The sequence below is a fragment of the Schistocerca nitens genome, chromosome 4 (genome assembly GCF_023898315.1).
Source record: "Schistocerca nitens isolate TAMUIC-IGC-003100 chromosome 4, iqSchNite1.1, whole genome shotgun sequence".
In the NCBI taxonomy this organism is placed as follows: Eukaryota; Metazoa; Arthropoda; class Insecta; order Orthoptera; family Acrididae; genus Schistocerca; species Schistocerca nitens.
In genome coordinates, this window is record NC_064617.1 from 300540229 (window position 1) to 300566515 (window position 26287).

Below are 26287 nucleotides of genomic sequence, written 5' to 3' on the forward strand. Positions count from 1 at the left end.
CATTATCCGCCAAGTCAAAACGCCGATGAAAGTGTATGTTGAGCGAGAGTGACAGATGGTCACTGAGGTGGTTTTCCGGAAAAATAAAGAGTACGATAGCTGGAAAAGACATTGCAGAACCGAATATCCGACTTGCGAACCCTGTCAGCACCAAGACGCACGAAGGAATCTCTTGAAGGTGGTATCTGCAAGGCGAGCTGGAATACCAAGACTACTCATGCAAATGGGCGAAATAAGTAAACGTGGTGCCGAAGCCGTAAAACATGGACTATGGAGCAATGGAACAGTCACGTGGTCGGATGGTTCTTGTTTCACTGTTTCCAACTGTTGGCCGAGTTTTCCTCCTAAGATTGAAACACGGTGGGGGTTCGGTGAAGATTTGGGCAGCCATATCATGGTAGGCTATGTGCCCCAGGCTGGAGCTGCCTCTGCAAAGCCGTGTTATTGTCAAGAATTATGTGACCATTTTCGTTGATCAGGTCCATTCCATGGCATCTTCGTTTCCCAATGGTGGTGGTGGTCGTGGTGGTGGTGGTGGTGGTGGTGGTGGTGGTGATGTTTGGTTTGTGGAGCGCTCAACTGTGCGGTCATCAGTGCCTGTAGAAAGTCCCAATTTTTACAGTGTCTTTTTTATTCACAATCCAATCCAGTCGCTGTCACAAATAATGATGATGAAATGATTAGGACAACACACGCAGTTCCCGGGCAGAGAAAATCCTCAATCCGGCCGGGAATCGAATCCGGGACCCCATGATCCAGAGGCAGCAACGCTAGCCATTAGAACACAAGCTGCGGACTTCCCCAATGGTGATGCTGTGTTCCAAGACGATAAGACACCTGTTCAAACAGCTCGCACGTCCAGCATTGGTTTTACGAGCAAGAGGATGGTTTGTTGCATCTCTCCTGGCCACCAGTCACCAGGACTCAATATTATTGAGCCTTAATTGTCTGCTTTGAAGAGAAGCGTACGTACCTGAGGTTGCCACTATTTTGCAGGAAAAATGATGTAAAATCCCTTGAAAACAATACAAGACCTATCTCTATCCATTCCGAGACGACTAGAAGCTGTTTGGAATGCCAACGGGTTTCCTACGCGGTATTATCTATTGCAGTGCGTTGTGTTTTCGATGTTTCCATTTCTTTTTGTCCAGCCGCTGTATGTTCTCTGCATGAACTGGCTGATGGCCGTCCTAGTTCCAAGCGGTCAGCGAAGCGCTTAGTGTGCTACTCGTGTTCCACAATGTGCCTCTTAGCGTTATGTATGGCGATCAGACTTTTTAAGCCATGAAATCGCCATATATTTCTGCTGTTTTCTGAATTACGAAGACTGTTAATGAAATTTCGGTGTCAGCTGAAGTTGGTCATTTACAGCGTAACCGATTTTATGGTAATAAAGGTACCAGAAATACAGTTATTTTGATTAAATTTTACACTATACAGCTTTGGAGCAGAGAATGATCAAAGTGTTTACGGGAAGTCGTATGCCCATGACCTGATATGGATAAAGCTAATCATCTTTCGCTTTTCTTATCTGAACCTCTCAAATACAGTATGAAGGGATGCTGGATCAGGTCTTTAGACAGAGAAAAACCATTAGTATATTCCTCATGGTTTTTCTCTGTCTAAAGACCTGAGCCAGCATGCCTTCATACTGTATTTGAGAGGTTGAGATCAGAAAAGCGAAAGATGATTAGCTTTATCCATATCCGGTCATGGACACAGGGGTATCGTTACGAATGTCATGTTACCTGTAAGAGTAAGCGTATTTTTGTGTGTGTGTGTGTGTGTGTGTGTGTGTGTGTGTGTGTGTGTGTGTGTAGGGGGGGGGGGTGCGAGGAGGAGGGTGGCGTTTTGTAAGTAATTGAAGTCTCTGAGTATGAATCTCTTAAATATTTCACTTTCATCTTTTAATTGTGTTTTATCGTTTCATTAATCTGCTATGTTTAAATTCACGGTGAAATTTTCTGTTTACGAATAATCGACCAGCCGATCGACCGACACACCCGTTAACAAATTACCCCAAGAGCAACATTTCCTTTGAAGTAGTATGCCCATCTTCCTTCTCTCCGTAAGAAAGATATGGTCAATTCTATTTATAGTATCTTCTTTCGTGTCTACATAAATTAAGTTTTCGTCGATCAGTGCAAGGTATGTTCACTACTACATGTTAGTAAAGAGAAGAAAACTTGACGCTTCTTGCATGGGAGACCAGCAATATTGGCGTGAAGTACTGAAGACTGCAGAACGGGACGCTACCACGAAGTCTTAACAGACAAAGACCGCCGACTCGTCCCTCGATGCGCGTTTGTTGTGCTAGCTTCCGTGAGCGGAAAATTCCGATGACAGGAGCAGTACGTCACCCGGGCGAACGCTCTTCCTTTTCTCCATCAAAGTGGGTGTGATTACGATGCAGCTACTACGGGCTTAGTACAATCACGTGACAAAAGTGTGAGACAACATACGTTCTCACATCAGCTTTTTACTATGTTCCTACAGCACCAAGTTAGAAACAATACGGAATTTTCTTTTAGTTCCTCAGAGATTTGCGCAATTAAATTGCAGAAAATGAACTGTGTTTTGCGACAGGCATTCAATAAGTAACGCAACACTTTCTTTCCGACCAATTTCGGTTGAAAAAATGCGGAATTTGTTGTGGGACATCGTGGAATATTCCCGCTTCCGCCCACAGGGTATCATGAAGTCCCGATATGTGGCGGCGCTAAATGTAGCCTTCAAAATGGCGTCTGTAACTGAGGTGCGTTCCAAGCAGAGAGCTGTCACTGAGTTTCTTTCGCTAGATAACAGAGCATCGCAATGTTCACAGGCATTTGCAGAACGTCTGCGGAGACCTGGCAGTGAACAGGAGCAAGGCAGTCGTTGGGCGAAGCGTCTGTCATCACCGCACCAAGGTCGCTCAAACTTGTCCTGTCTCCCGCGTGCCAGCCGGCCGCACACAGAAGTGAATCATGCAATGTTAGAACGTGTGGACACACTTATTTGAGGTGATCGACTAATCACAACCAGACACCTCACTCCAAAACTGGATGTGTCTGTTCGAAGTGCTGACGCACTCGTCCACCAGTTGGGATACTCAAAGGTGTGCGCCCAATGGGTTCGTCGCCACCTACCAGAAGACCATAAAGAGCAAAGAGTTGGGTCTAATGGATATGGAAATGAGCGTTTGGCGTCATTGGCTGGGAGGTCCCTTGCGGAGCAGGTCCGCCCGCCTTGGTGCAGGTCTTATTACACTGCTGACCACCGTAAATGCAACACCAAGACAAGAGGTAGCACAACAAAATTTATTTTGTAGATAACATGTTGACCAAGTATCAGATGATTACGTGTACATACGTCTGTGACATGTGGTTCCTGCCAGAATCAGTAGCCAGAGTAGCCGCCATTGTTGGAGATCACCGCTGCCACACGTCTCGGCATTGAGACAAAGAGACGTTGGATGTGTTCCTGGGGTACAGCAGCCCAAGCAGCTTCCACACGTTGCCAAAGATCATCTGGTGTGGCAGCTGGAGATGTAATCTGGGTCACTCGTTGAGCAACCATGGACCATATGTTTTCTATCGGCGAAAGATCCGGAGAGCGAGCCGGCCAGGGAAGCGATTCAATCTGGTTATTGACGAAGAACCTTTGGACAATGCGTGCCACGTGTGGTCGCGCATTATCCTGTTGAAATATGGCTGTGGCCGAGCCCTGAAGGTAAGGAAGGACAACTGGCTCCAGCACCTCGGATATGTAGCGCCGGCTATTTAAAGTACCGGCAATGCGCACTAAAGGCGTGCGAGAGTAATATCCAATACCGCCCCATACCATAATACCCGGTGCAAGACCAGTGTGGCGGTGCATAATGCAGCTGTCCAGCATCCTCTCTCCACGGTGTCTCCACACTGGAATCCGACCATCGTGGTACTGCAGACAGAAGCGTGCCTCGTCAGTAAAGACAACGTCATTCCATTCTGCCGTCCACATCCGTCTGTCATCACAGCATTGGCGACGGAGACGTCTGTGCTTCTGCGTCAATGGTAGACGAAGCAATGGACGCCTTGCGGACAGACCACTCTGCTGTAAACGGCGTCGAATGGTACGCGCAGACACTGGATGATGCGTTACAGACGCAATGTGCTGTGCTATGGTTCGGGATGTCACTGAGCGATCCGTCACTGCCATGCGCACAATTTGCCTATCAGCACGTGCAGTGGTGCACCGAGGTGAATGCGATCGACCACGTCGGTCCGTCGTACCCTCCTGCATCCAACGGTCACATATCCGCATTACAGTTGTTTGGTTTCGTCCAACACGACTAGCGATTTCTCTGTATGATAATCCACAATCTCGGTAAGCCACTATCCTTCCTCTGCCGAACTCGGATACTTGATCAAAAGATGTTCGCTGTTGTCTACGAGGCATAACTGATCGTCTTGTGAAACAACCACAAGGTAAACACACGTGCCGAACGTACACTCGTCGAAATCACCAACCCTTAAATGGCGCTATGAGGTGGCGCCACAGGCGCGCGTGATGTGCGTCTGCGCTGAAATTCTAAGCAGTTACATATCTCATCGCTGCAAACCAATGGTGTAAATTTCACTTGATTCGGATGCTTCCTTCAGGGTGTTGCATTTACGGTGGCCAGCAGTGTACATTCGACGCCACACTGGCCGACCTGCGCGCCGGATGGGGATGAAATGATGGTGATGATGATGAAGACAACACCAATCCCTGAGCGGAGAAAATCTCCGACCCATCCGGGAATCGAACCCGGGCCCGTAGGACGGCAATGCGTCACTCTGACCACTCAGCTATCGGGGCGGACGGGTCTAATGAAGATTACACTCTGCGGGAAGCAATACGTGGATGATGGGGAGGTTATTCATGCAGCAAGACGTTTGCTCTGACATCGACCAGCCGTGTGTTACAATGCAGGATTACAGGCTCTCTCAGTAAGATGGCGTAAGGCCGTTGCATTGAACGGACATTATGCTGAAAACTAGGGTTTCCTAGCCAAAACAATGGGAAAGAATATGTTGTATTGGAATACCGAATAAAATCAACCTGGTTTTGTATACGTGATTTCTTATATTAATAATAGTTATTTTCCCAGAGGCAACTAAAGGAAAATGGTTGAGAGCTAGTTTTCCCCATCCTCGGCTACTGTTGCATCCTACAGATCGGTCTATACGAGGGGTGGCAAGGAATTCAGCTCACGGGCCTTGCCCTGACACGAGTGCTATAGCAGCTATGATACAGGATTTGGGCTGGAAATCTCTAAAACAAAGGCGTTTTTCGTTGCGACGGAATCTTCTCACGAAATTCCAATCACCAACTTTCTCCACCGAATGCGAAAATATTTTGTTGACACCGACCTACATAGGGAGGAACGATCACCACGATAAAATAAGAGAAATCAGAGCTCGTACGGAAAGATATAGGTGTTCATTTTTTCCGCGCGCTATACGAGTTTGGAATAATAGAGAATTGTGAAGGTGGTTCAGTGAACCCTCTGCCAGGCACTTTAATGTGATTTGCAGAGTATCCATGGTAGATGTAAACAGTAATACCGATTACTTACGTTACCAATAATTACTTTTTTTTTTTTTTCAAACCCTAGCGTTAACACGTCACACAATGTGATGGAGCTTGTGGAATGAATTTATGAGTCTCGATGTAGATGTAGATATACTTACACTCTGCCAGTACAGAGTACAACATCTAAGACTCCCGTTTCGTCTGAATAATGTTTGGTTCTTGAATTACTGCTGAAGATCTAATGTTGTTGGCCCTCCACACGTTGCAAGTGTTTGTTGTGCTCGGAACAGTGTTCTGTGTATTTGTGAGTGAATTATACTGGACCTCTTATATAGTTAAAATATGGCTTCCCGGCCATTGACCTTGTGCGAACGCACACGCTATGCCCGAACTCGTATGGGACTTGGTAGATTAATCTGCGACGAGTAATGAGTATGAAGGGCAAACATCTATTAGGCGCACTACGAATGTAGTGGTGTGGACATGTTGGGAATGTGGATCTCACGGGGAGCGTGCAAGGGATAAGTCCCTGCAGACGCACTATCCTCTGTGCCCGCGGTGGCTCAGATGGATAGAGCGTCTGCCATGTAAGCAGGAGATCCCGGGTTCGAGTCCCGGTCGGGGCACACATTTTCAACATGTCCCAAATGAAGTACATCAACGCCTGGTTGCAGCTAGGGTGTCCATTTAATTATCACTTCATTTCTACCGAAGCTGCATGGTCATCCACGGTAACTGTACTTTCGGGAACAGATACTACTCTCATATATAATACGAATTAAAGTACATGCTCATTGATACTGGCGGATAGTCACTGAATTGATTGTGACGAAAAATAAAAGGTCATAGCCGTAAAAGTCACTTCAGAACAATGTCGCACTCGCGAACACCAAGTGAGCTCCAGGAACAAGGAACTGCAGGCTGATATGGAATTCCATGTCCACTTATCAGTGATGGAAATGTCTGTGATAGGGAAACCATAAAACTATGGGGCAATGGAACAGTCGTGGTCGGTTGGTTCTTGTTTCACACTGTTTGCAACTGCTGGCTGAGTTTACGTACCAAGAGTGAAATATGGCGGAGGTACGGTGACTATCTGGACAGCTATATAGTGGTATTCTACAGACCCCATTGTTACTCTGTAAGTCGCATTACTGCCACGTTTTATGTAACCTCTTTGGCTGGTAAGGTCCATCCCATGGTTTACTGTTGGTTCCCCAATGATAATGCTGCGTTCCAAGACCACAGAGCCCATGTTCACACAGCTCGCATCATGAACAACTGTCTTCATGGTCAGGAGAATCAAGTGTCGCATCTCCCCTGCTCACTACAATCAATATTTCAATACTATTCAACTTTTGTGTTCTAGTTTGGAGAGAAGGATGCATGATCACTATACACCTCCATCATTACTTAGGCTTGCCACTACTATTGTGAAGGAATTATTCCCTTGAAAACAATGCAGGATCTGCACTTATCAATTCCGGGACCACTGGAAGCTGTTTTGAATGCCACCGGGTTTCCTATACCGTATTAGGCATGGCAACCTGCTGCGTTGCGTTTGTGAAATTGTATTTTTCTCCACGTCTCGTTCGTACTCGGTATTTCGTCTATTCCGTCAACTTATAAAAACAAAATCCGTGGAGTGAATAATTTTTCTGTGTGTTGACTTGCTAGAACTGAAGTTCAGCTGGGTGCGACAAAAGTTTTTAACTTTTCGCGAAGTTGGCGTTTCTCTGTACTGTTCATAATTTTGCAGAAATACTGCCCAACAGCACATTTCTCCATATCGTCAATCGGATCCTTATGAGAACTTTGCTGCTTTTTCTTTAGGGGTAAATAATTCAGATTCACTCCGCTCACCATCGTGTTCCTCCTGCCGTAATTTGTACACCATATACTTACTCAGCTTCAGCATTTTTCTTGCAAATTTTCACCGCTTCCATTTGTTATGTTGTTTCTTTATCTTTTTCATCGCCAGTAAACTTAACGAAGTCAGTAGCAAGCCTCCGCGGGTGCCCGCAAAACCATTTTCTGCGATAATGCATCAATTTTTGAGGTGGTTAAAAGGGACTAAACACCGACGTCATCTTTTTTTTGTGGGGGGGGGGGGGGGGGGTGTTCCGTACCTCAATCTGTATAAAACCAAACACTTACAGCATCACTTTATTGTTGTTCGTCTGTCTGTCTGACTGGTAAGACAAAGTTCTCAGGAACGGAGAAAGGTACCAAGTTGAAATTTATGTCACTAACACCTACAGTCCCTTGGCGGTGTTAATGATCTCACATCCCATTTCGCTCCCAATAATATAATTGTTTGTTACAATCAATAAATAATCTAAGAAATTAAAATAAAAGAACACAGAACTTACATCAACAGACACAGTTATAGAAAAAGCAGTTGAAAGCAAAACCTGAGAAAGCTGGCAACACTCAAAATCAATGTCTCATTTCTGGGCTAATACCACACATTTTAATGTCTAATTAGGGCACATTTCTAACTGGACTTCAGGGGGAACAGTACCTTTAATTTCTATTCTTTTTTATTTACGTTTCTCCTCTTTCGGTAACCAGGCAGCGGCCCACTTCGCGTTCTTTAGTCCTTGATTTAAAAAATACAACTTAAGCACGCAGTGAATGAAATTCACGAAACTCTTGATCGCAACTTTTTTTCTTTGGCTATGAGGCATTTCAGTACATCATTATCTCACCATCAGCCAGGGGTTTAACTCTTAGTCAAATCAAGCAATAGATAGTTACAACCAGTGGACATGGAGTATCGCGGGAAGCATAACTTCAAGCTAGACGGCGCTAGTGTAACCAGTTGCCACTCTGCTTCTATACAGGTGATACACTATAGAATTTGCGTCAACTGACTGTTTTGCCTTGATGGACAATGTAATTGTTCGTTTCCAGGTTGTAAGTAATTGTGTTATGTATTCATTTATTGACTGATTTCATTTTATGTTACGCACATGGCTGTTGGCTGTCGTTTCTTTACGCCATATACTCTGAAAATGATAAACAACATTTTTGTTGCACGTAATGTGCACGGTGATCTCTGCTAACAAGGGAAACTCCCCATCGCACCTCCCTCAGATTTAGTGGTAAGATGGCCCAGTGGATAGTTAGCCCGTCAAAAACTGAACACAGACCAAGCGTGAAAACAGGAAGAGGGTGTACTGAACTGTGGAAAAAAAGGCAAAATAGAAACAGTGAATGGTCCAAGCTCAGGAAATGCAATATTGATGGAAGGTAAACAGCTGCGACGTCGTGGTTAAGTGGTCACGGTGTTGGACTGTGATGCGGATGAGCGATGTTCAAACCTCTCTCATGTCTTTTTTTCTAAAACATTATGGACTGTCCGTTCGGTAATATGTTCTCTTACTGTAGGCTTGGCATTTGTGGTACTATACACTGGTAGAATTGAGTCATGTGCTAAGAATACGTTACCGTCACAAGTAAATGTGATGAGTAGGGAAAGCAGGCGCGATACCACATACACGTCCCACAGAAATGGAAAACACAAAGTAACAGGTTTGAACTATGTTACGACAAAGGAATTCAAGACTCAAAACTTCCAAAACGTATATTTTCACAGAGGACAGAGAAATTGTGTGGTTGTGAAACTGTCAGTTTGTTTGTTGCAGCTTATGTGACAAACAACTACATTTTCCATCATTTCCTTCTGCGTAATCACATTTATATTCATACGAACACCTAAATCAGAGAATGGACGCATATCTCACTCACGAAGTGTACACATCAAGTGCTTCGGTAAGAAGTTCCTATCACATAACGGACGTACCGTCACTAATGCCGTGTACAGGGTGTGGTAGATAAGTAATGAGACTGGCCGCCGCGCGGCGCCCCAGTCGCTCGCAGGGCGGTCTCCACCTGTACGTCACGTGGTGGGGGATCTGAGCTAACAATAGAACCGGTTCGCAGTCGCGTCGGAGCTCTGGTGCAGTGAGGGTCGAGCTTCGCGTATTACGTTGTTTGTGTGCCCGTGACACTTGTGAAAACGCTGAAGATGGATCGCTCTATAGAACAGCGGTATGCAATCAAATTTTGCTTTCGCTTGGGCAAAACTGCTTCGGAAACTTTTGCTATGATTACGGAGGCCTACAAAGAAGACTCCCTATCAAGAGCTCAAGTGTTCCGGTGGTTTAATGAATTTAAAAACGGGAGGTAATCCGTTGAAGACATGGAACAATCTCGTCGCCCTTCAACGAGTGGTGTGGATGAAACGGTGGCCAAAGTGAAAGAACTCCTGGACTCCGACCGTCGTTTAAGTCTCAAAATGATCGCCGATGAGGTCTCCGTGAGTAAATTTACGGTTCACCAAATTGTTACGCAAGATTTGATGATGAGGAAAGTTTGCGCAAAATTGGATCCCCGAGTGCTCACCGCCGAACAAAAGCAACAACGAGTGGACGTTTGCCGTGAGATGTTGAATGATTTGGAAAATAATCCACACTTTTTAGACAACGTAGTAACAGGCGACGAATCGTGGACATTCCAGTACGACCCGGAGACGAAAGCCCAGAGCTCGGAGTGGCACACACCGGCATCCCCGCGGCCGAAGAAAGCAAGAATGTCAAAGTCCCACATCAAGGCAATGCTGATTGTGTTTTTCGACAAGCGGGGGTTAATTCACAAAGAGTTTGTCCCTCAGGGGAAGACTGTAAATGCCGAATTCTACAAAGAAGTCCTTCAGCGATTGCACAGAGCCGTCAAACGGAAGCGACAGGACCTTGCTCAACGCTGGCGTCTCCACCACGACAACGCTCCGGCGCACACAGCGTTCCTCGTGACCTCCTACTTGACCCGAATTGGAGTTGAAGTTTTGCCACAGCCACCATACAGCCCTGACGTGAGTCGTCCTGATTTCTTCCTATTTCCGAAGGTCAAAAGATGCCTGAAGGGTCATCGTTTCGACGATATTCCGAACATCCAACATGCTGTCACGAAGGCACTAACTGGGATAACTCAAACGGACTACAGTGGGGCCTATGAAGCTTGGAAAACGCGCTGGCAACGTTGTGTCGACGCCCAAGGCGAGTACTTTGAAGAATATTAACGTTTTGTACAAATTGGATCAATAAATTTGTTTTTCTAGACTGAGTCTCCTTACTTATCTACCACACCCTGTATGACACACGAGACGTGTTTTTCGGAGGAGGGTTCGGTTGACTTGTCGCCTTGTCATCAAACATTTTCGGTTCCCATTTGAAAGCCACTTCCTTTCGGTTGGTAACTGAGTAGTTGTGCAGAATCAACTGTCATTATAGCTCCTTTCCTTACACCTCGCTGTTGCAAACTGAGTTCCACCACGATACACACACACACAAATTTGAACACAGCGAACAGCGATTAAAAAAAATGGCACAAGGAAGGATTGAACGCGGTTCACTCGCTTGGCAGTCTAACACAGTGACCACTTAACCACGACGCCGTTACACATTTAGATTGCTCTATACTGCACTTCTTGTCCTTAGACCGTTCACTGTTTCTATTTTTTTTCTTCACAGCTCAGTACAGCTCCTTCCAGTTTTCATGCATGATCTGTGTTCAGGTTTTAACGGGACGTCCACCGAGCTCTCTTACCACTAAATCTGATGAGGTGCGATGGGGAGCTTCCTCTGTAAGTTGTGGATGCTGAATTCGAAAGTGAAACCAGTTTTTGGCTATCGGGATCAATTTTCTTGTGGCACGCTACCCTTCTCTGGCTAAAAAGAGTCTGCAGAATTAGTCGACGTAAAATAACCGAAATATGTACAAGGAATTACCACACATGACCCTCAGTTCAGAAATTACCTACAGGAAATTAAGGTGATTCGGAAGCACTGCCGATGAGTCGTGCTTGGACACACAGTGTTTGTTGATTCAGAAGAAGTGCCTCGTACCTGCGTGAACAGCAGAAATTCCTTTTGTTTTATCTGTGGAGATGTGACAAACCACAAAACTGGAAATTTACTCCTCTTGGAAAGAAATGCTACAGTCTATTTCGGGGATAAGGTTAACGACCAAGACAAGGATTGGGGCCCCCCAGGTATGATGTTAGTCACGTGTAACACTTCTGATAGTTTAATTAGACAGATCACGTCACATGTCCGTTATTCCACGATTTTGAGGGAATCTCACAACAGCCTGTAAATTTGTCTGACAAAAGGACATGGAATCACCTCGAAAACAAGGAAAACTGTGAAGTATCATAATTTACTGTCTGCTAAAAGGCCTGTAAGTCACAGTAAATAAACATGCAGAAGACAGCTAAGGAGATATGCGTGCTGACCTAATATTTAAAGGGCGCTGTGACTCAAATGAGCCACACTTTTTGTGTCAAGAGGTTCTTAAAGATCTTGTTCGTGATTTAAATTTTTAGAGGGAGTTGAGCTTTTAGTTTCTCAATTAAAAAGAGTGCAAACTTCTTCGCGATATGAAAGTGAGGGTGTATCGTGACTACTATACTTTTTTCTAAATATTTTTCCAAGCCTGGTATTTTTGTAATGATATAAAGTTTGTTATGGAGATCCTTGGCCATGATTTCAGTGTAAATCAGTGGCGCTTGGTCATTCCAGCAAAGCTGGTCTGAAAATAGTACTTTCTACAATGGGAACAAATTTCCGTCTTTCCTAACTGTTCATATAGTTAGAAGGTAACATTTGAGAACTTAACTGTTACTCGCATTTACCGACTATGAGAAAGCATTGCTGTTTCCTATGCTAGTGAGACACTGGAGAAAAAAAACTTATGAAAAAGTGGCATGATCGGAATGAACTACTGCCTGGACTGACGAATTTGGCGAACTCTCTTTGATCCCTAAAATATGCATGTGTCTCCGTTCCACATTAAATTGGTGCCATCAGAAACTTTTTGAAAGCCATGAACAAAACTTCACATGCATTCATGTATTTATGAGACAACTTTCCCAGGATCACGGAAGCAAGAATACAGGAAGGAATCTTCAGTTGAAACTTCCGGGCTGAGAGGCCGTGGTCGATGTATAAAATTTCTACCTGACGTTTCGTCTCCATCTGCGGGAGACATCTTCTGAGGTCATCCGGCTACTGGACCGGATGACCTCAGAAGATGTCTCCCGCAGATGGAGACGAAACGTCAGGTAGAAATTTTATACATCGACCACGGCCTCTCAGCCCGGAAGTTTCAACTGAAGACAACATCGGCCGTGAAAGCCTACATTGTATGATTTAACAGGAAGGAATATTTGTAGGACCGCAAATTAGGGAATTACTGTCTGATGAACATATTCTTTCTTTGTTCACTGATGATGAATGGCTTGGCTGTCTTTCACAAGTTCCTGCAAGAACTTTTTAGGCAACAACAGGAGAGAGGACTATCGCGATGTCGTACAAAAACTATCGAGGTACCACGTTATGGAATGTTACCTATCACTTAAAATACATTGCATGACTGATCATTTGGATTTCTTCCCGGATAACATTAGCGTCGTTAACGACGAACACGGAGAACGGGTTTCACTACTGATGGTTCTTTTTAAGCAATATTGCTGAGGCCTAAGTAACGCACGAAATCGGGAAAGAAATACAAGAGCGAAATGACGACTGCAGTTGAGCTTTAATTGATCTGCAAAATTTTGCTAGTCGAAGCTGATTTAGGTCACGGCGAAAAAATATGGCATTATATAAGGGGCATGAAACTTCCTGGCAGATTAAAACTGTGTGCCCGACCGAGACTCGAACTCGAGACCTTTGCCTTTCGCGGGCAAGTGCTCTACCATCTGAGCTACCGAAGCACGACTCACGCCCGGTCCTCACAGCTTTACTTCTGCCAGTACCTCGTCTCCTACCTTCCAAACTTTACAGAAGCTCTCCTGCGAACCTTGCAGAACTAGCACTCCTGAAAGAAAGGATACTGCGGAGACATGGCTTAGCCACAGCCTGGGGGATGTTTCCAGAATGAGATTTTCACTCTGCAGCGGAGTGTGCGCTGATATGAAACTTCCTGGCAGATTAAAACACAGTAGCCCAGGCTGTGGCTAAGCCATGTCTCCGCAATATCCTTTCTTTCAGGAGTGCTAGTTCTGCAAGGTTCGCAGGAGAGCTTCTGTAAAGTTTGGAAGGTAGGAGACGAGGTACTGGCAGAAGTAAAGCTGTGAGGACCAGGCGTGAGTCGTGCTTCGGTAGCTCAGATGGTAGAGCACTTGCCCGCGAAAGGCAAAGGTCCCGAGGTCGAGTCTCGGTCGGGCACACAGTTATGTTATAATACAAACACCATTTTTCTTCACCAGTAAAGAGACACGGTAGGATTGGTCGGTGTTGTTCACGAGCCAGTTGATGAAGAGCAAACAGAGATGCACATGCTGCCACCCACTGATTTTTGTGATTTTGGCTTAGAGCATGCGGTACACATACACCAGAATTTTGAACCTTCCACGTTGCATGCAAATGCCACCCGATGGTGGATTGGCAACAGTTAATCACAGCTGCAACTTCTCGTGTACACTGACGTGGATCATTGTGGATTAATGCGTTTGAACGACCTTCAAACCCCGAACGTCTTCCCGAACATCGATAGTCACTAAGGTCAAAACGATCCTCCTCAAACGAGAAAACCATTTCTCTCCCGTGCTCTGTCCAGTGTCATTATCCCCACACACGGCGCAAATGTTTCTGGCTGCCTTAGCTGCTATCCTCGCTCTACTGAACTGAAACAGAAGATGATGTCGGAAATGTTCCGCTTTCATCACTTGGCACTCCATTTTCTGGCATCTACACTCACTCCAAATAACAATACATAAACTCAAATAGCAACAGCTAACTACAAATAAAAAACGACAATCGATAAATAAACCTGTAGTAACCTGAGTACTAACATGAAAAACAAAAACGCTACGAACCTATGGCTCTGAGCACTATGCGACTTAACTTCTGAGGTCATCAGTCGCCTAGAACTTAGGACTAATTAAACCTAACTAACCTAAGGACAGCACACACATCCATGCCCGAGGCAGGATTCGAACCTGCGACCGTAGCAGTCCCGCGGTTCCGGACTGAGCGCCTAGAACCGCTAGACCACCGCGGCCGGCTTACGAACCTATGCACGAATGTAATATAAGAATTGTCTCTCAAATCCTAAAATATCTATATGCCCATCATTTTATGTATTAATATCTTTCAAATGTGAATGTAGGCTTTCCTGGTGTATACTGCTGATGAAATCATCTCGGGATTCGATCCGGGTAGCTGCGTCGAAAATCCGCGACTTTTCGATAAGTATCCTTCTCATATTTTCTGGCGCAGTTCATCTTCGCCAGAAGATGAGAATAATATCTTTCAGTTTCAGATGCACTTGATAATGGAAACAACTCATATGAACTTTTTTTTTTTAGTCATAAATCTTCTGACTGGTTTGATGCGGCCCGCCACGAATTCCTCTCGTGTGCCAACCTCTTTATCTCAGAGTAGCACTTTAAATCTACGTCCTCAAATATGTGCTGGATGTATTTCAATCTCTGTCTTCCTCTACAGTTTTTGCCCTCTACAGCTCCCTCTAGTACAGTGGAAGCAATTCCCCGATGTCTTGACAGATTTTCTATCGTTCTGTCCCTTATCCTTGTCAGTGTTTTACACGTATTCTTTTCCGATTCTGCGCAAAACCTCATTCCGTACCTTATCATTCCACCTAACTTACAACATTCGTCTGTAGCACCACATCTCAAATGCTTTGATTCCCTTCCGTTCCGGTTTCTCCACAGTTCATGTTTCACTACCATACAATGCTGTGCTCGAAACGTATGAACTTAATGAAGTTCTAAAAAAGCAACTGGAGCGGATGGGACAAGTGCAGCGTTCAGTTCGCTCGTAAGCAGGCTGAGCAGAGACTGGGGAGTGAGGGACTCACCGCCGCTGGTGCCCGAGGTGAACATCTTGCGCACGGCGGCCGTCTTGTCGCCGTAGGCCGGCAGGTTGGCGACCTCCGCGCAAAGGCGTCGGAACTCCCGGAAGGAGTTGTCTTTGTGGGCGCGGTCCTCCGCAGACGGCTTGCTCCCCGCGCTGGTGGCGGGCGCCGATGCGGCGGCAGCAGGCGCGGGCGCCGCCTTGCCCTTCTGGCTGCTCGCTGAGGCGGCGGCGGTAGCAGCAGCGCCCTCTGTAAACACACGCGACCGAAAGGTCAACACCAGCAACACTAGGGCCACTAGAGACGTAAGACAAGCTCGGATTTGAGATGGATGGGAAAGGTAGTCGGCCGTCTACTTTTCAGAGGAACCGTTGTAAAATTTTCTTTGAGAAGTTCTACGTACCCAGGGAAAGCCTAAACCTGGATAGCGGTTTTTACAAATAAAATACAAGAGACATATGAGTAGAAGTACCACCACAGCTGTTATCTTGAGAATGTGTCTATTGTTTCACACGACCAGTTTCGGCGGCACATTACCGCCATCCTCACGCCTCACCACTGCCAGAAGAAAGTTACACTGAAGAGCCAAAGAAACTGGTACACCTGCCTAATATGGAAGTGCCCCAACACGACGTGGCGTGAACTCTAATAATGTCTGAAGTACTGCTGGAGGGAACTGACACCATGAATCCTGCAGGGCCGTCCATAAATCCGTAAGAGTACGAGAGGGTAGAGATCTCTTCTGAACAGCACGTTACACAGCATCCCATATATGCTCAATTATGTTCATGTCTGGGGAGTTGGGAGGCCAGCGTTAGTGTTTAAACTCAGAAGAACGTTCCTGGAGACACACTGTAGCAATTCTGGACGTGTGGGATATCGCACCGTCCTGCTGGAATTCCCCAGTTCTGTCTGAATGCACAATGGAAATGAATGGATGCACGTGATCAGACAGCATGTTTACGTACGTGTCACCTGTCAGTAATTTCTCGACGAATCAGGGGTACCATGTCACTACAAATGCACACGCCCTACAGCATTATAGAGCCAGCACCAGCTTGAACAGTCTCCTGCTGACACACAGTTTCTTTGGCACTTCAATGTGGATTCATGAGGCTGTCTCCATAACCGTACTCGTCCATCCGCTCGATACAATATGAAACGAGGTTCGTGCGACCAGGCAACATGTTTACAGTCATGGACAGTCCAATTTCGGTGTTGACGGGCGCAGGCGATGCGTGAAGCTTTGTCGCGCGCACTCATCAAAGATTCGCTAGTGGACTTCCGACTCCGGAAGCCCACATGATGTTTCGTTGAATATTTCGCGCGCCCACACTTGTTGATGGCCAAGAACTGAAATCTGCAGCAAGTTGCGGAAGGGCTGCACTTCTGTCACGTTGAATGATTCTCTTCAGTCGTCGTTGGTCTCGTTCTTGCAGGATCTTTTTCCGACCGCTGCGATGTCTGAGATTTGATGTTTTACCGGATTCCTGATATTCACAGCACACTCGTGAAATGATCGCTACCTCGGAGATGCTGTTTCCATCGCTCGTGCGCCGATTATAACACCACGTTCAAACTCACTTAAATCTTGATAACCTGTCATTGTAGCAGCAGTAACGGATGTAACAACTGCATCAGACACTTGTCTGTATAGGCACTGCCAACCGCAGCGCCGTATTCTGCCTGTTTACGTATCTCTGTATTTGAATACGCACGCCTATACCAGTTTCTTTGGCGCTTCAGTGTGGATTTCCTTGGCGCATTTATTGTGCTTGTTACTAGTACACGTGGGCTAGCTTTCCTCAGAGTCTCTACTCTACACGTGATGTCGCCAATACCACACGGTGGAGACAACACGGTGTCGAGTGGACACTCCTGAGAGAAGCTAGCCCACGTGCGCTAATACCGAGGACTCCATAGCGAACGCGCCAGGGAAATCTAATACGCTTTTAGCAGTGGTGGGGCCTGAGGACGGCAGTAATGTGCCGCCGAAACTAGTCGTTTGAGAGAATAAAGACATTCTCAAGGTCCAGCTGTGATGGACTTTTTCTTATATATATATATCAGGTGAAGTCCTTCGTCCATGCAATAGGATGGATATCCATAAACTGAAAATAGAGCTGCAACACTGCCAGGCAGCGAAGCAAATTGAACAATATCCTGACATGTTTTATTTATGCTCTTTATTTTTAACACGAGCATAAAGGCAATTAAGAATGCCGTAACCGGTTTTGACCAGACAGTGGCCATCATCAGATTGAAGGAACATGCTGCAAGTGCCGACGTTTCTCAATGCGTTGTCAACACAGTGCAATAAATATGTCGAGTCACCGCTTGCAGCATGTGCCTTAGGCTGATAACACCCACTGGCTCGTCGAAACCGGTTACGGCATTGTTAAACGTTTTTGTGTTTAACGTAAAAAATAAATGAATATAATCACTTAATGACCATGGACAGTATACAATCCTTTCCAAAATTTTATATTTCGTCAGTACATAGTGGGTGTGGTGTAGGACGTATGACGGGCAAAATAAGGACGAGATAACAACCGCTCGCTAAAATAGGTTTTATTACAACTACTAGCCACTAAACTGACATGTTTCTAAAACAATTCATTGTTTCTTGCCATTACCATTTATCACTCAAATGGCTACACTTTATTTACAAAAAGAACTTAATAATAGTGAACTTAAATTTATCCGTATTGTATGGTGTTTTTTGATGTTAGCGAATGTAATATAAAATTTATAAAATAATTTTTCTACTTCAGACGCCTTTTACCAGTATTTATGTGGACTCACATTTCGACAGCATGCAGCCGTCACCAGGTGCTACACAATTACATGTGCGGTAGTTTTTAATTCTAGATTCTTCTGCAGTGTGATGAGTATTCGCTTGGTGTGCCAGTGTATTCACTGCAATTTGCCCCTCTACAGAAATATTACTTTATTTCAATTTTTACCTGTAGTGACTTGTATGTTTAAACCATCTCTTTGATGTCTTTAGTTAATATGACATACAGAGTACGAGAATAAACACACTACCATCGCTTAACACTCAAATTCCGTTGTTCACATTCCAAAGTTTCGTAACAGCTAAGATAAAAAATTACTTTGGTTGCTAAAAAAACAGAACCACCAAAAGAAGAATATATGTACCATGGCACATATTATACAGTGTGATTTAGTGGTTTTTGTTATTCGGTGTTTTAAAACATTTTATCTCCGTTAACTAAGTCTCTTTATATTAATGAAATGACCACTCCACAGCGAATTTTTGAATAAATTTACATTATAATTTCTAGATTATCATTTAGCAACTTGTTACTACCCTGTATTGTACCATGAATGAAAATTTCGATTTATTCGTGTAAGTCCTTTTAGTATCCCTGCCTGCCCCGATAGCAGAAGGGTCATCGTGACGGACTGGCGTCCTAGGAGAGGCGGGTTCGATTCCCGATTAGGTCGGGGATTTTCTGCGCTCAGGGACTGGTTGTTGTGTTGTCTTCATCAGTTCATCCCCATCCGGCGCGCAGGTCGCCCATTGTGACGTCGAATGTAGTGAGATCTGCACCCAGGCGGCCGGACCTGCCCCGTTAGGGGCCTCCCGGCCAATGACGCCAAACTCTCATTTCCATTTTTTTTAGTATCCCTTGTCCGTTTTGTGTACTATATGATCATCATTCGCGATATCCTGGAATCGGTGGCCAGTGTCCTGGGTGGCTATTGATGATTTAGAGTAATTTTTTGTGTGGTAGAAATTTGTGTGATCGTTGTATAAATTTTGAAAGCCTCTTCCAGTCTTGACTACTTACATGCAGAGCTGGTTTAAGTCCAAGTGACACAAGCCGCCGCTTGGAGCGCGAAGTTGAGAAGTACAAACACAACAGAACTGTAAGTTTACTACACAGGATGAATCACAATCATCAGCGGCTGCTTGGGGCACCAAGATGAGAGGGTTGTTATCAACTGCATCCTAGTGAAAGATTTGTATTCAGTGCATATCTGAATTAATAGCAAAAGCTGACACAAATTGTACAGGGGTAAAAGGGGGCACAGTAGTGCAGCAAATGGTGTCGCTTGTGTGCAAAAATTTTCTTGAACCGGCCGTGCATAGATGGCTTTACGTGTACTACACAATGTATTTTGTAATTGCCCGATTGTGTTTATCTGCTACTGTTTTTATGTTGCGTCTGAGGGAGTGTTTTAATTTGTGCCTTTTGAACGAAATACTCGGCAGTCTGAACATATTTGCTAATTTGCAACAGAGATTGTGAATTTTGTGAACGGTATGCAGGTAGTGGCTTTCCTTTTTTTTTCAGTATAGCTGTTGATGCATTTTTTCCTATTTTGTATGATGTCGTCAATAGGTGTAGCATCAAAGTCACTTGTTGGAACTATTTATTTGATTATGCTAAGTTCGTCATGCTTCACATATTTATCCAGTGGTATTTTACTGTCTCTGTTAACGAGTGCTCTGTATGCAGCATGTTTGTGTGTTGTGGGGTGAAAAGATTAGGTTTCTATGGTTATGTCTGTTATTGTTTTCCTGTCGACTTTGAAAGTGAGTGTGTGTGTGTTTTCTTCAAGTATATCAAGTGTGTTGTTAATATCATTTACGTTCGCATAGATCAAGAGCGCTGCATCATCAGGGGAACTTTATAGTAAATAACTTCACCTGTAGTAAAACACACGTGCAATGAAATCATCCTATACAGATGATTAATATATATGCTGGCAATTATACATGCTATACTGATCTATTACGAGATCCCTACGTTGCATCTAAATTTTATTACTAAATGTGAAGTAGTTACAGCATAAGACTAGTCACAATTAATAAAATATTCCAGGCTATTATGCCGTGGTCGAATGGATTTCACTTTAAAACCCGACGTTTCGTCCCCATCTGCGGAGGACATTTTCAATGGGGATCGCAGCTTTGTTGAATGTCTGATTCACACCCTAGCTCGTTACTGACTACAGCAAAATTCCGCTTCCTCGCAGTGGCGTGACATCACGTGTTTTGAATACGCGAGCGCAATTGGCCGTTGTCGACTTCTGTCGTCCGCTGTTACTATCATACCATGGTGGAAGACTGGTACACATCATCTTGAGCACCATAATCCAAATTTCATTCAGTTTCACGCCCTCCTCCTCCCTATTGAAATTCCTGGGGTGTGTCACAGTTTCTATTGTCTCTCTGTAAAGCCTTTCGTGGTATCCGCTTGTGGCTGCCATTTCTTGAGTCTTATCAAAATGAATGTGGTGATCTCCTGGCTGTAAAGCATATCCCGAAACAGCTGACCTGTCAGTCTCCCCTCTTCTGCAACTGCCCTTGTGCTCTTCGAGCAATTTTTTGACAGTTCTTTTTGTAGTACCCACGTACGCGGAATCCTATAAACTCCGGATTTTTCCAGCGGTTGGCGAGCATCCACGGCCGATTCTAGGTGATTGTGTGGGTGTGCAGATTACCGCGATGTTCCATTTTTTCGAGATTTTTCCTACGCGGTCAGTCATGCCATTAATGAGTGACAGGAAAACATTCGATTTCACCGGCGCTTGAGCATCCCTATGATTTCTAAGCGGTGCTCTTGACGCTCTTTTCACCTCAACGAACTAATATTGAATGAAATTTGGATTCCGGTGCTGAAGAAGATGTGTATCAGTCTTCCACCATGGAATGTTAGTAACAGTCAGGAAGTAAACTGCGCAGATCCGTTCGGCAGTTAAGGGACACGACAAAATTGCAAGGAAATGCAGAGTAGACTTATGTGCTCCTTAGATTTCAGCAAATTTTTCGACACTGTCGACTTTGATATTGCACTTGTTAAACTCAAAAATCGAAATTTGTCTTCGGGTGCTGTACAAACTTTCCATTCAAATCTTATATCGCAGCAGCATTGTGTAATGATCACAGCAAAGAAGCCACAACGGAGGAATGTAATACCATGGGTATCACAAGGATCAGTATTGGGCCTTCTACTTTTCTCATTACACCATACTTTAATCGGTCGACAATTAGCTACTGTTTCAGATATCATTTATACGCCGACGATCTTCAGTTAGGTATTTAATAGTAAGCCCTAAAACCCTTGCACAGCCATCCAGTACGTAAATGCCGACTGACTTGCTTTATCAGAACGAGCGCAGACTATAGGTTTGAAACTACCCATCTAAAACGCAAGCAATCTTGGTCGTTCACAAAAATCTGGTTACCCCTCAGTTCAAAGAATCTCTTCCATCCTTAATCCTAAACAGCACAGAAATAACTTCTCCTGCAAAGAAGTTGGGAATAATTCTGGGCAATCACTTACGCTGGACTGAACACACAACTGCAATCTGTAAGAAGTTTTCTGCATCACTTTATCCACTATTGAAATATAAAAAGGTACTTCCTCTCGAGCTTAACAAGAAACTGGCAGAGTCACTAATATTCCCCATTCTTGATTGTGGCGATCCGAATCCTCAAGGACTACCGCACGACTGCTCACGCCAACTGGAACTCGGATGAATGGTTTTGTGTGAAATTTGTTATGTACGCTATTTCGACCATATCACTCCTGCCTACGGACAATTACCACGGCTAAGTGCCGATAAGCGTAGTCATTATCGTACCCCGTGTTTGCTCTATCGTCTTGTCAGTCATGGCACTCCCTCCTATTTATCTTCAGGTCTTGCACTATGTGAACAGCGCAGCAGAAATACTCTTCTCAATAAAGTAGAATCCCCTCTGTACCGCTACACGTCACTGTCATGTTCTCTGAATCAGGAACCTGACTTTGGAACGACCTTCCTCAAAATGTTATCGAAATTAAACTCTTTTCAAACTTCAAAAGACGGCTAATGACCCTCCTATCACAATCATTTCATCTCATCTCCTTCGACTGTCAAGTAGCCAGTGTGGTGTCACATACACAGAAAGACGCAATTGGCAGCTGAAGAATCTCAGATGGCATCTCCCGGCCAAATAATGCGATACGATATTTCCATTTTTAATTTATGTTTTTTTGCCAGTAAATGTTCAGCTGTTTGCCAAGCAGTACCTCGTTTATGACTCTTGTGAATCAGATGGTCATAACTGACAGTTGCACGGTATTTTTTCTTAAGCAACTAGTCTTCAGAATCGTTAACTTTGAAATATTAATTTGAACAAAGATCGCGTTTTTACAGATAATTACGTTGATGGGTCGTAAAACGAAAGTCTACTTATCTTAAAATCATTCTTATTTGGTTTTAACTGGCCGAGTCTGAATACTTTTCTTGGCGATGCTAAGAAATTTGAAGTGTCAATGGGATAAAACTTCAGCTAAACGAAGAAAAAGTGATGAATATTCAAGATAGATGTGGTGAAAATTGCAAGAAACAGCGTTAGAAGATAATGTGTGTTTCCTTTGATTGTCTCATTACTAAGTGTCTATCAGAAGAAAAGCTTTTTGAGCCGCCAGATGTACATGTAGAGTTTTATTTTCAAGCACTTTCAGTTTTAGCAACCATCATCATGAACTTTTTAGAAACAAGAAACGTCTTTGAAGAACGATTATCTTTAAAGTACTTGCAAAGCCGTACATCGATGGATCAAAAATACATTAAACAGGATACAGTTCCATGTCCATTACGAAATTGCTCAATAATTGCGTGCATAATCTCAACGCTCTTCAAATACTATGAACCATAAAAATACAATAGAATACACTAGGCGCCACTTAGCTGTTAACAAGTAGGTTCAGGCTTACAGATACATATATTACTAACTGTTGAAGACAAAATTGTGAAATATTAAAAGAACATACGTAGATAAACAGATCTACAGTCAAAGAGAATAGCATCGATGCTCTAGTCAAAGTTGGTAATAAACGTCAATACTGTCAACAGACAGCGTCCTTAAAATCGATGTCAACTAAAAAAGAAAGAGGCAGCAGTAACTTTCTGAATTCAAGTCTTTTCACGGTCATACAAAATTATGGTACAAAAATAAGGCCGCGGCAGTTACTCAGGCGAGGCTTTTTCTCCCATCCCATTGTCTCAGCGGAAAGACCCAAACAATTGTCCGTGCAAGCGCTCTTTCATAGCAAAACAATTCATTTGTTCTATGGATCTCTTTTTGGGCCTTTTGAAAACGCCACATACGACCCTCGTGTGGCCGCACTGCCTCGGTTTTCACGGTAATGTAATTCTACATTTCATGCCTTACCGCCTAATAGTGCTTGATAATAACCAGATAGTAAACACCTATACTGTAATGCAGATTACCAAGGTAAAATTTATTTTTCGAGGTTTTGTCTTTTTAAGCGGTGACTAACAACTGCCACTGTCTATACTGTGACTGACCGACGAAGAACAAAAGGCCAGATATCCTATTTGATAACATCGTTGCGAACGTAATGTGGTCTATATGGTGGTTCTCGTAGTACAACTTGAGTGAAATGACAAAATGCCATTTTCTATCCACCGGGCATTACTCACAGACACCGCATAGCTTATGTGGAGTTTTTCATAGTAAAATGGCGGAGAACGAGTCAGTATGTAAAAACATTGCGATTTTGGTATGTTGCCAATGAATGTACCCTGAGTACATTCGGAAATCTTTACTACGTACATACAGCCTTTCAGTGTTTAGTCTATCAGTTTAATCATCACTGTATTTATTAATAATTGGTAAAAATGTGCACTTCCTTTGAATAAATATCTTTCGCTCGTTGTCGTGTATTACCAGAAAATTTATACGTGGATCACATTTCTGGTATAATAAATATTTGCATTGTGAAAGCTACGCTTATAATGATTTCAGACTGTTGACCATGTAACATCGTATAGAAGGTTCGTAAAATGCTTCGCTTACATATCCCAATGCATACGCTCTTTAACAATATTTATGGTTAAAAACGATTAAATTCAGAATCTGAACACAAGAAAATTAAGCTGGGTGATTTTTTCCACTCTAGGGATTGATCGCTGAGAGGATACGAAATAAAAAAGTTCTAATAAACCTATGTCGAGAAATACATGTTTTCCATGCTTGAGACCATTTATTCAGTCATACTTTGTTACAAAGACTAAGAGAGTATGTTCTAATACGCGTTGCTCCACGCAGTCATAGTTACAGTATGCATGGTTTCCTCCTAGAGGGCGGTACTGTTCCTCATAGGTCCTGCCCTAGCATCCTCCCCCGGCATAGTAACTGGTAGTGTTATGTCCATTCATTTCTCTTGCTGACTCACCTTGTAGTGGATGTGATACAGCGTTGTACACTATGGTTCCGTATTCGAATCGAGAGCTTGCTGACATGGTGTTTACTTGGGGGAAGGCAAATGGCAACGGGCGGCGGGCAGCAAGGTTGTACTGGAAGACCTGTCTCCGCCAACAACCACCAAAGCGTTCAATGCTTGCGTTAGTGTTACGGCGTTTCTCTGAGATAGGAAGCAGAAAATAATGAAGGGCGTACCCGAAATGTTCAGACACCAGACTTGGAGGAAAATGTGATTAACACTGTGGAACATTATCCATGACAACTGTTACTACCCTTATCCCTTACAGCATGTGTAGGACTAACTCGCGACAGACTTTCCGTATCGGGAGCAGTTTTGTCACTGGTTTCTTCACCAGGCAACCACGATTCTGGATTTTGTGTCTTCTATTCTATTCACAGACGAAGCCACCTTTACGCGGAGTGGTATCTTCAACTTTCGTAACAGTCATCTGTGGGATAGTATGCAGAACCCTCATAGTATGGGGGCAGCGAATCATCAGCATCGGTGCAGCCGGAATGTGTGGGTCGGGATGATTGGCGACCGTATTTTGAGCAGTCTTCCTTCCGTGTCGCCTAACAGGCCGGAACTATCGGCGTTTGTTTCGAGTGATTTGCCTCCCCTAGTGGAAGAAGTGCCACTGACGATCGAAGAGTTATGTGGCTGCTACATGATGGTGCTCCAGCCAACTTCGCCGGTAACGTTCGGACGCATCTCAACTTATGTTCCCTGGTCGATGGATCGGACGAGGGCGTCCAGTTGGATGGCCTGCTTGTTCACTGGATCAGAGCCCATGAGATTTCTGGTTATGGGACCATCTCAAAAGTATCGTGTTTGCAGAATCCATTCCAAATGTGGAAGTACTAGAGTTGCGTATTCATGCAGCTTTTGACACTGTTCGGATGCAGCCTGGCCGATGAGAACGTGAGAGACGGAACATGCTATGACGCGTACACGCATGCGTTGAGGCACATGGAAACCATTGTCAACTGATAATGTAACTGTGGCTGCATGGTACAGCGGGTATTAGACCATAGTCTCTGTAACAATGTATGATTCAATAAATGGTTTCTTGCATGGAACCCATGCATTTCCGTAAATAATTTCTTTAGTCCTTCCTTTTCTGTTCCGTATCCTCTCAGCCATCGATCCCTAGAATTTGTACTCGGTGGAAAAAAAATCATCCTGTATTACTATTAGAATTTCAAAAGGGTCTCTGTAGTCTAGTACAAAAATTATTAATAATTTGCAAGTATACATAAAACACGGTATTGAGAAGACCACAGCGGTTCAATTTTCTAGCAACTTTTTCCCCCCTCAAGTACAATTTGTTAACTGTCTAGATAAGAATTTAAAATAGTCAGGAAATATCTAACCCTGACTTCCTTGGTGTCGGCTGTAATCGTTTAGGCAACCGAAATGATATCCACCAAATACTCCTACCTATTGCCAAAGTATGTCTCTCTCCACGTAACTGTCAGGCAATACCACGAAAATAAGAATTAACGGTGTGCCGTACGTTCTACGTTCCTCTCTCTGTCAATGGAAGTTAATGCCACACAGGTAATATTACTGGAATCCAGTATGTTTATATCTACGTAATAACATAATAT

General features: G+C 44.0%; 1 protein-coding gene and 1 non-coding gene across 5 annotated transcripts in view; one reads left to right on the forward strand and one right to left on the reverse strand.

The window, feature by feature from the left end:
• Positions 1-26287, reverse strand: part of LOC126251488 (DNA ligase 3) — a 605411-nt gene that overhangs the window by 299775 nt on the left and 279349 nt on the right. For all 4 annotated transcript variants that reach the window (XM_049951944.1, XM_049951947.1, XM_049951945.1 and 1 more), the window contains one exon: positions 15427-15672. In XM_049951944.1, the coding sequence (XP_049807901.1) occupies positions 15427-15672 (246 nt within the window). The remainder of the gene's footprint in view (positions 1-15426; positions 15673-26287) is intronic.
• Positions 6090-6164, forward strand: Trnat-ugu (transfer RNA threonine (anticodon UGU)). Its single transcript has one exon. It is a non-coding gene; the product is annotated as a tRNA-Thr (tRNA).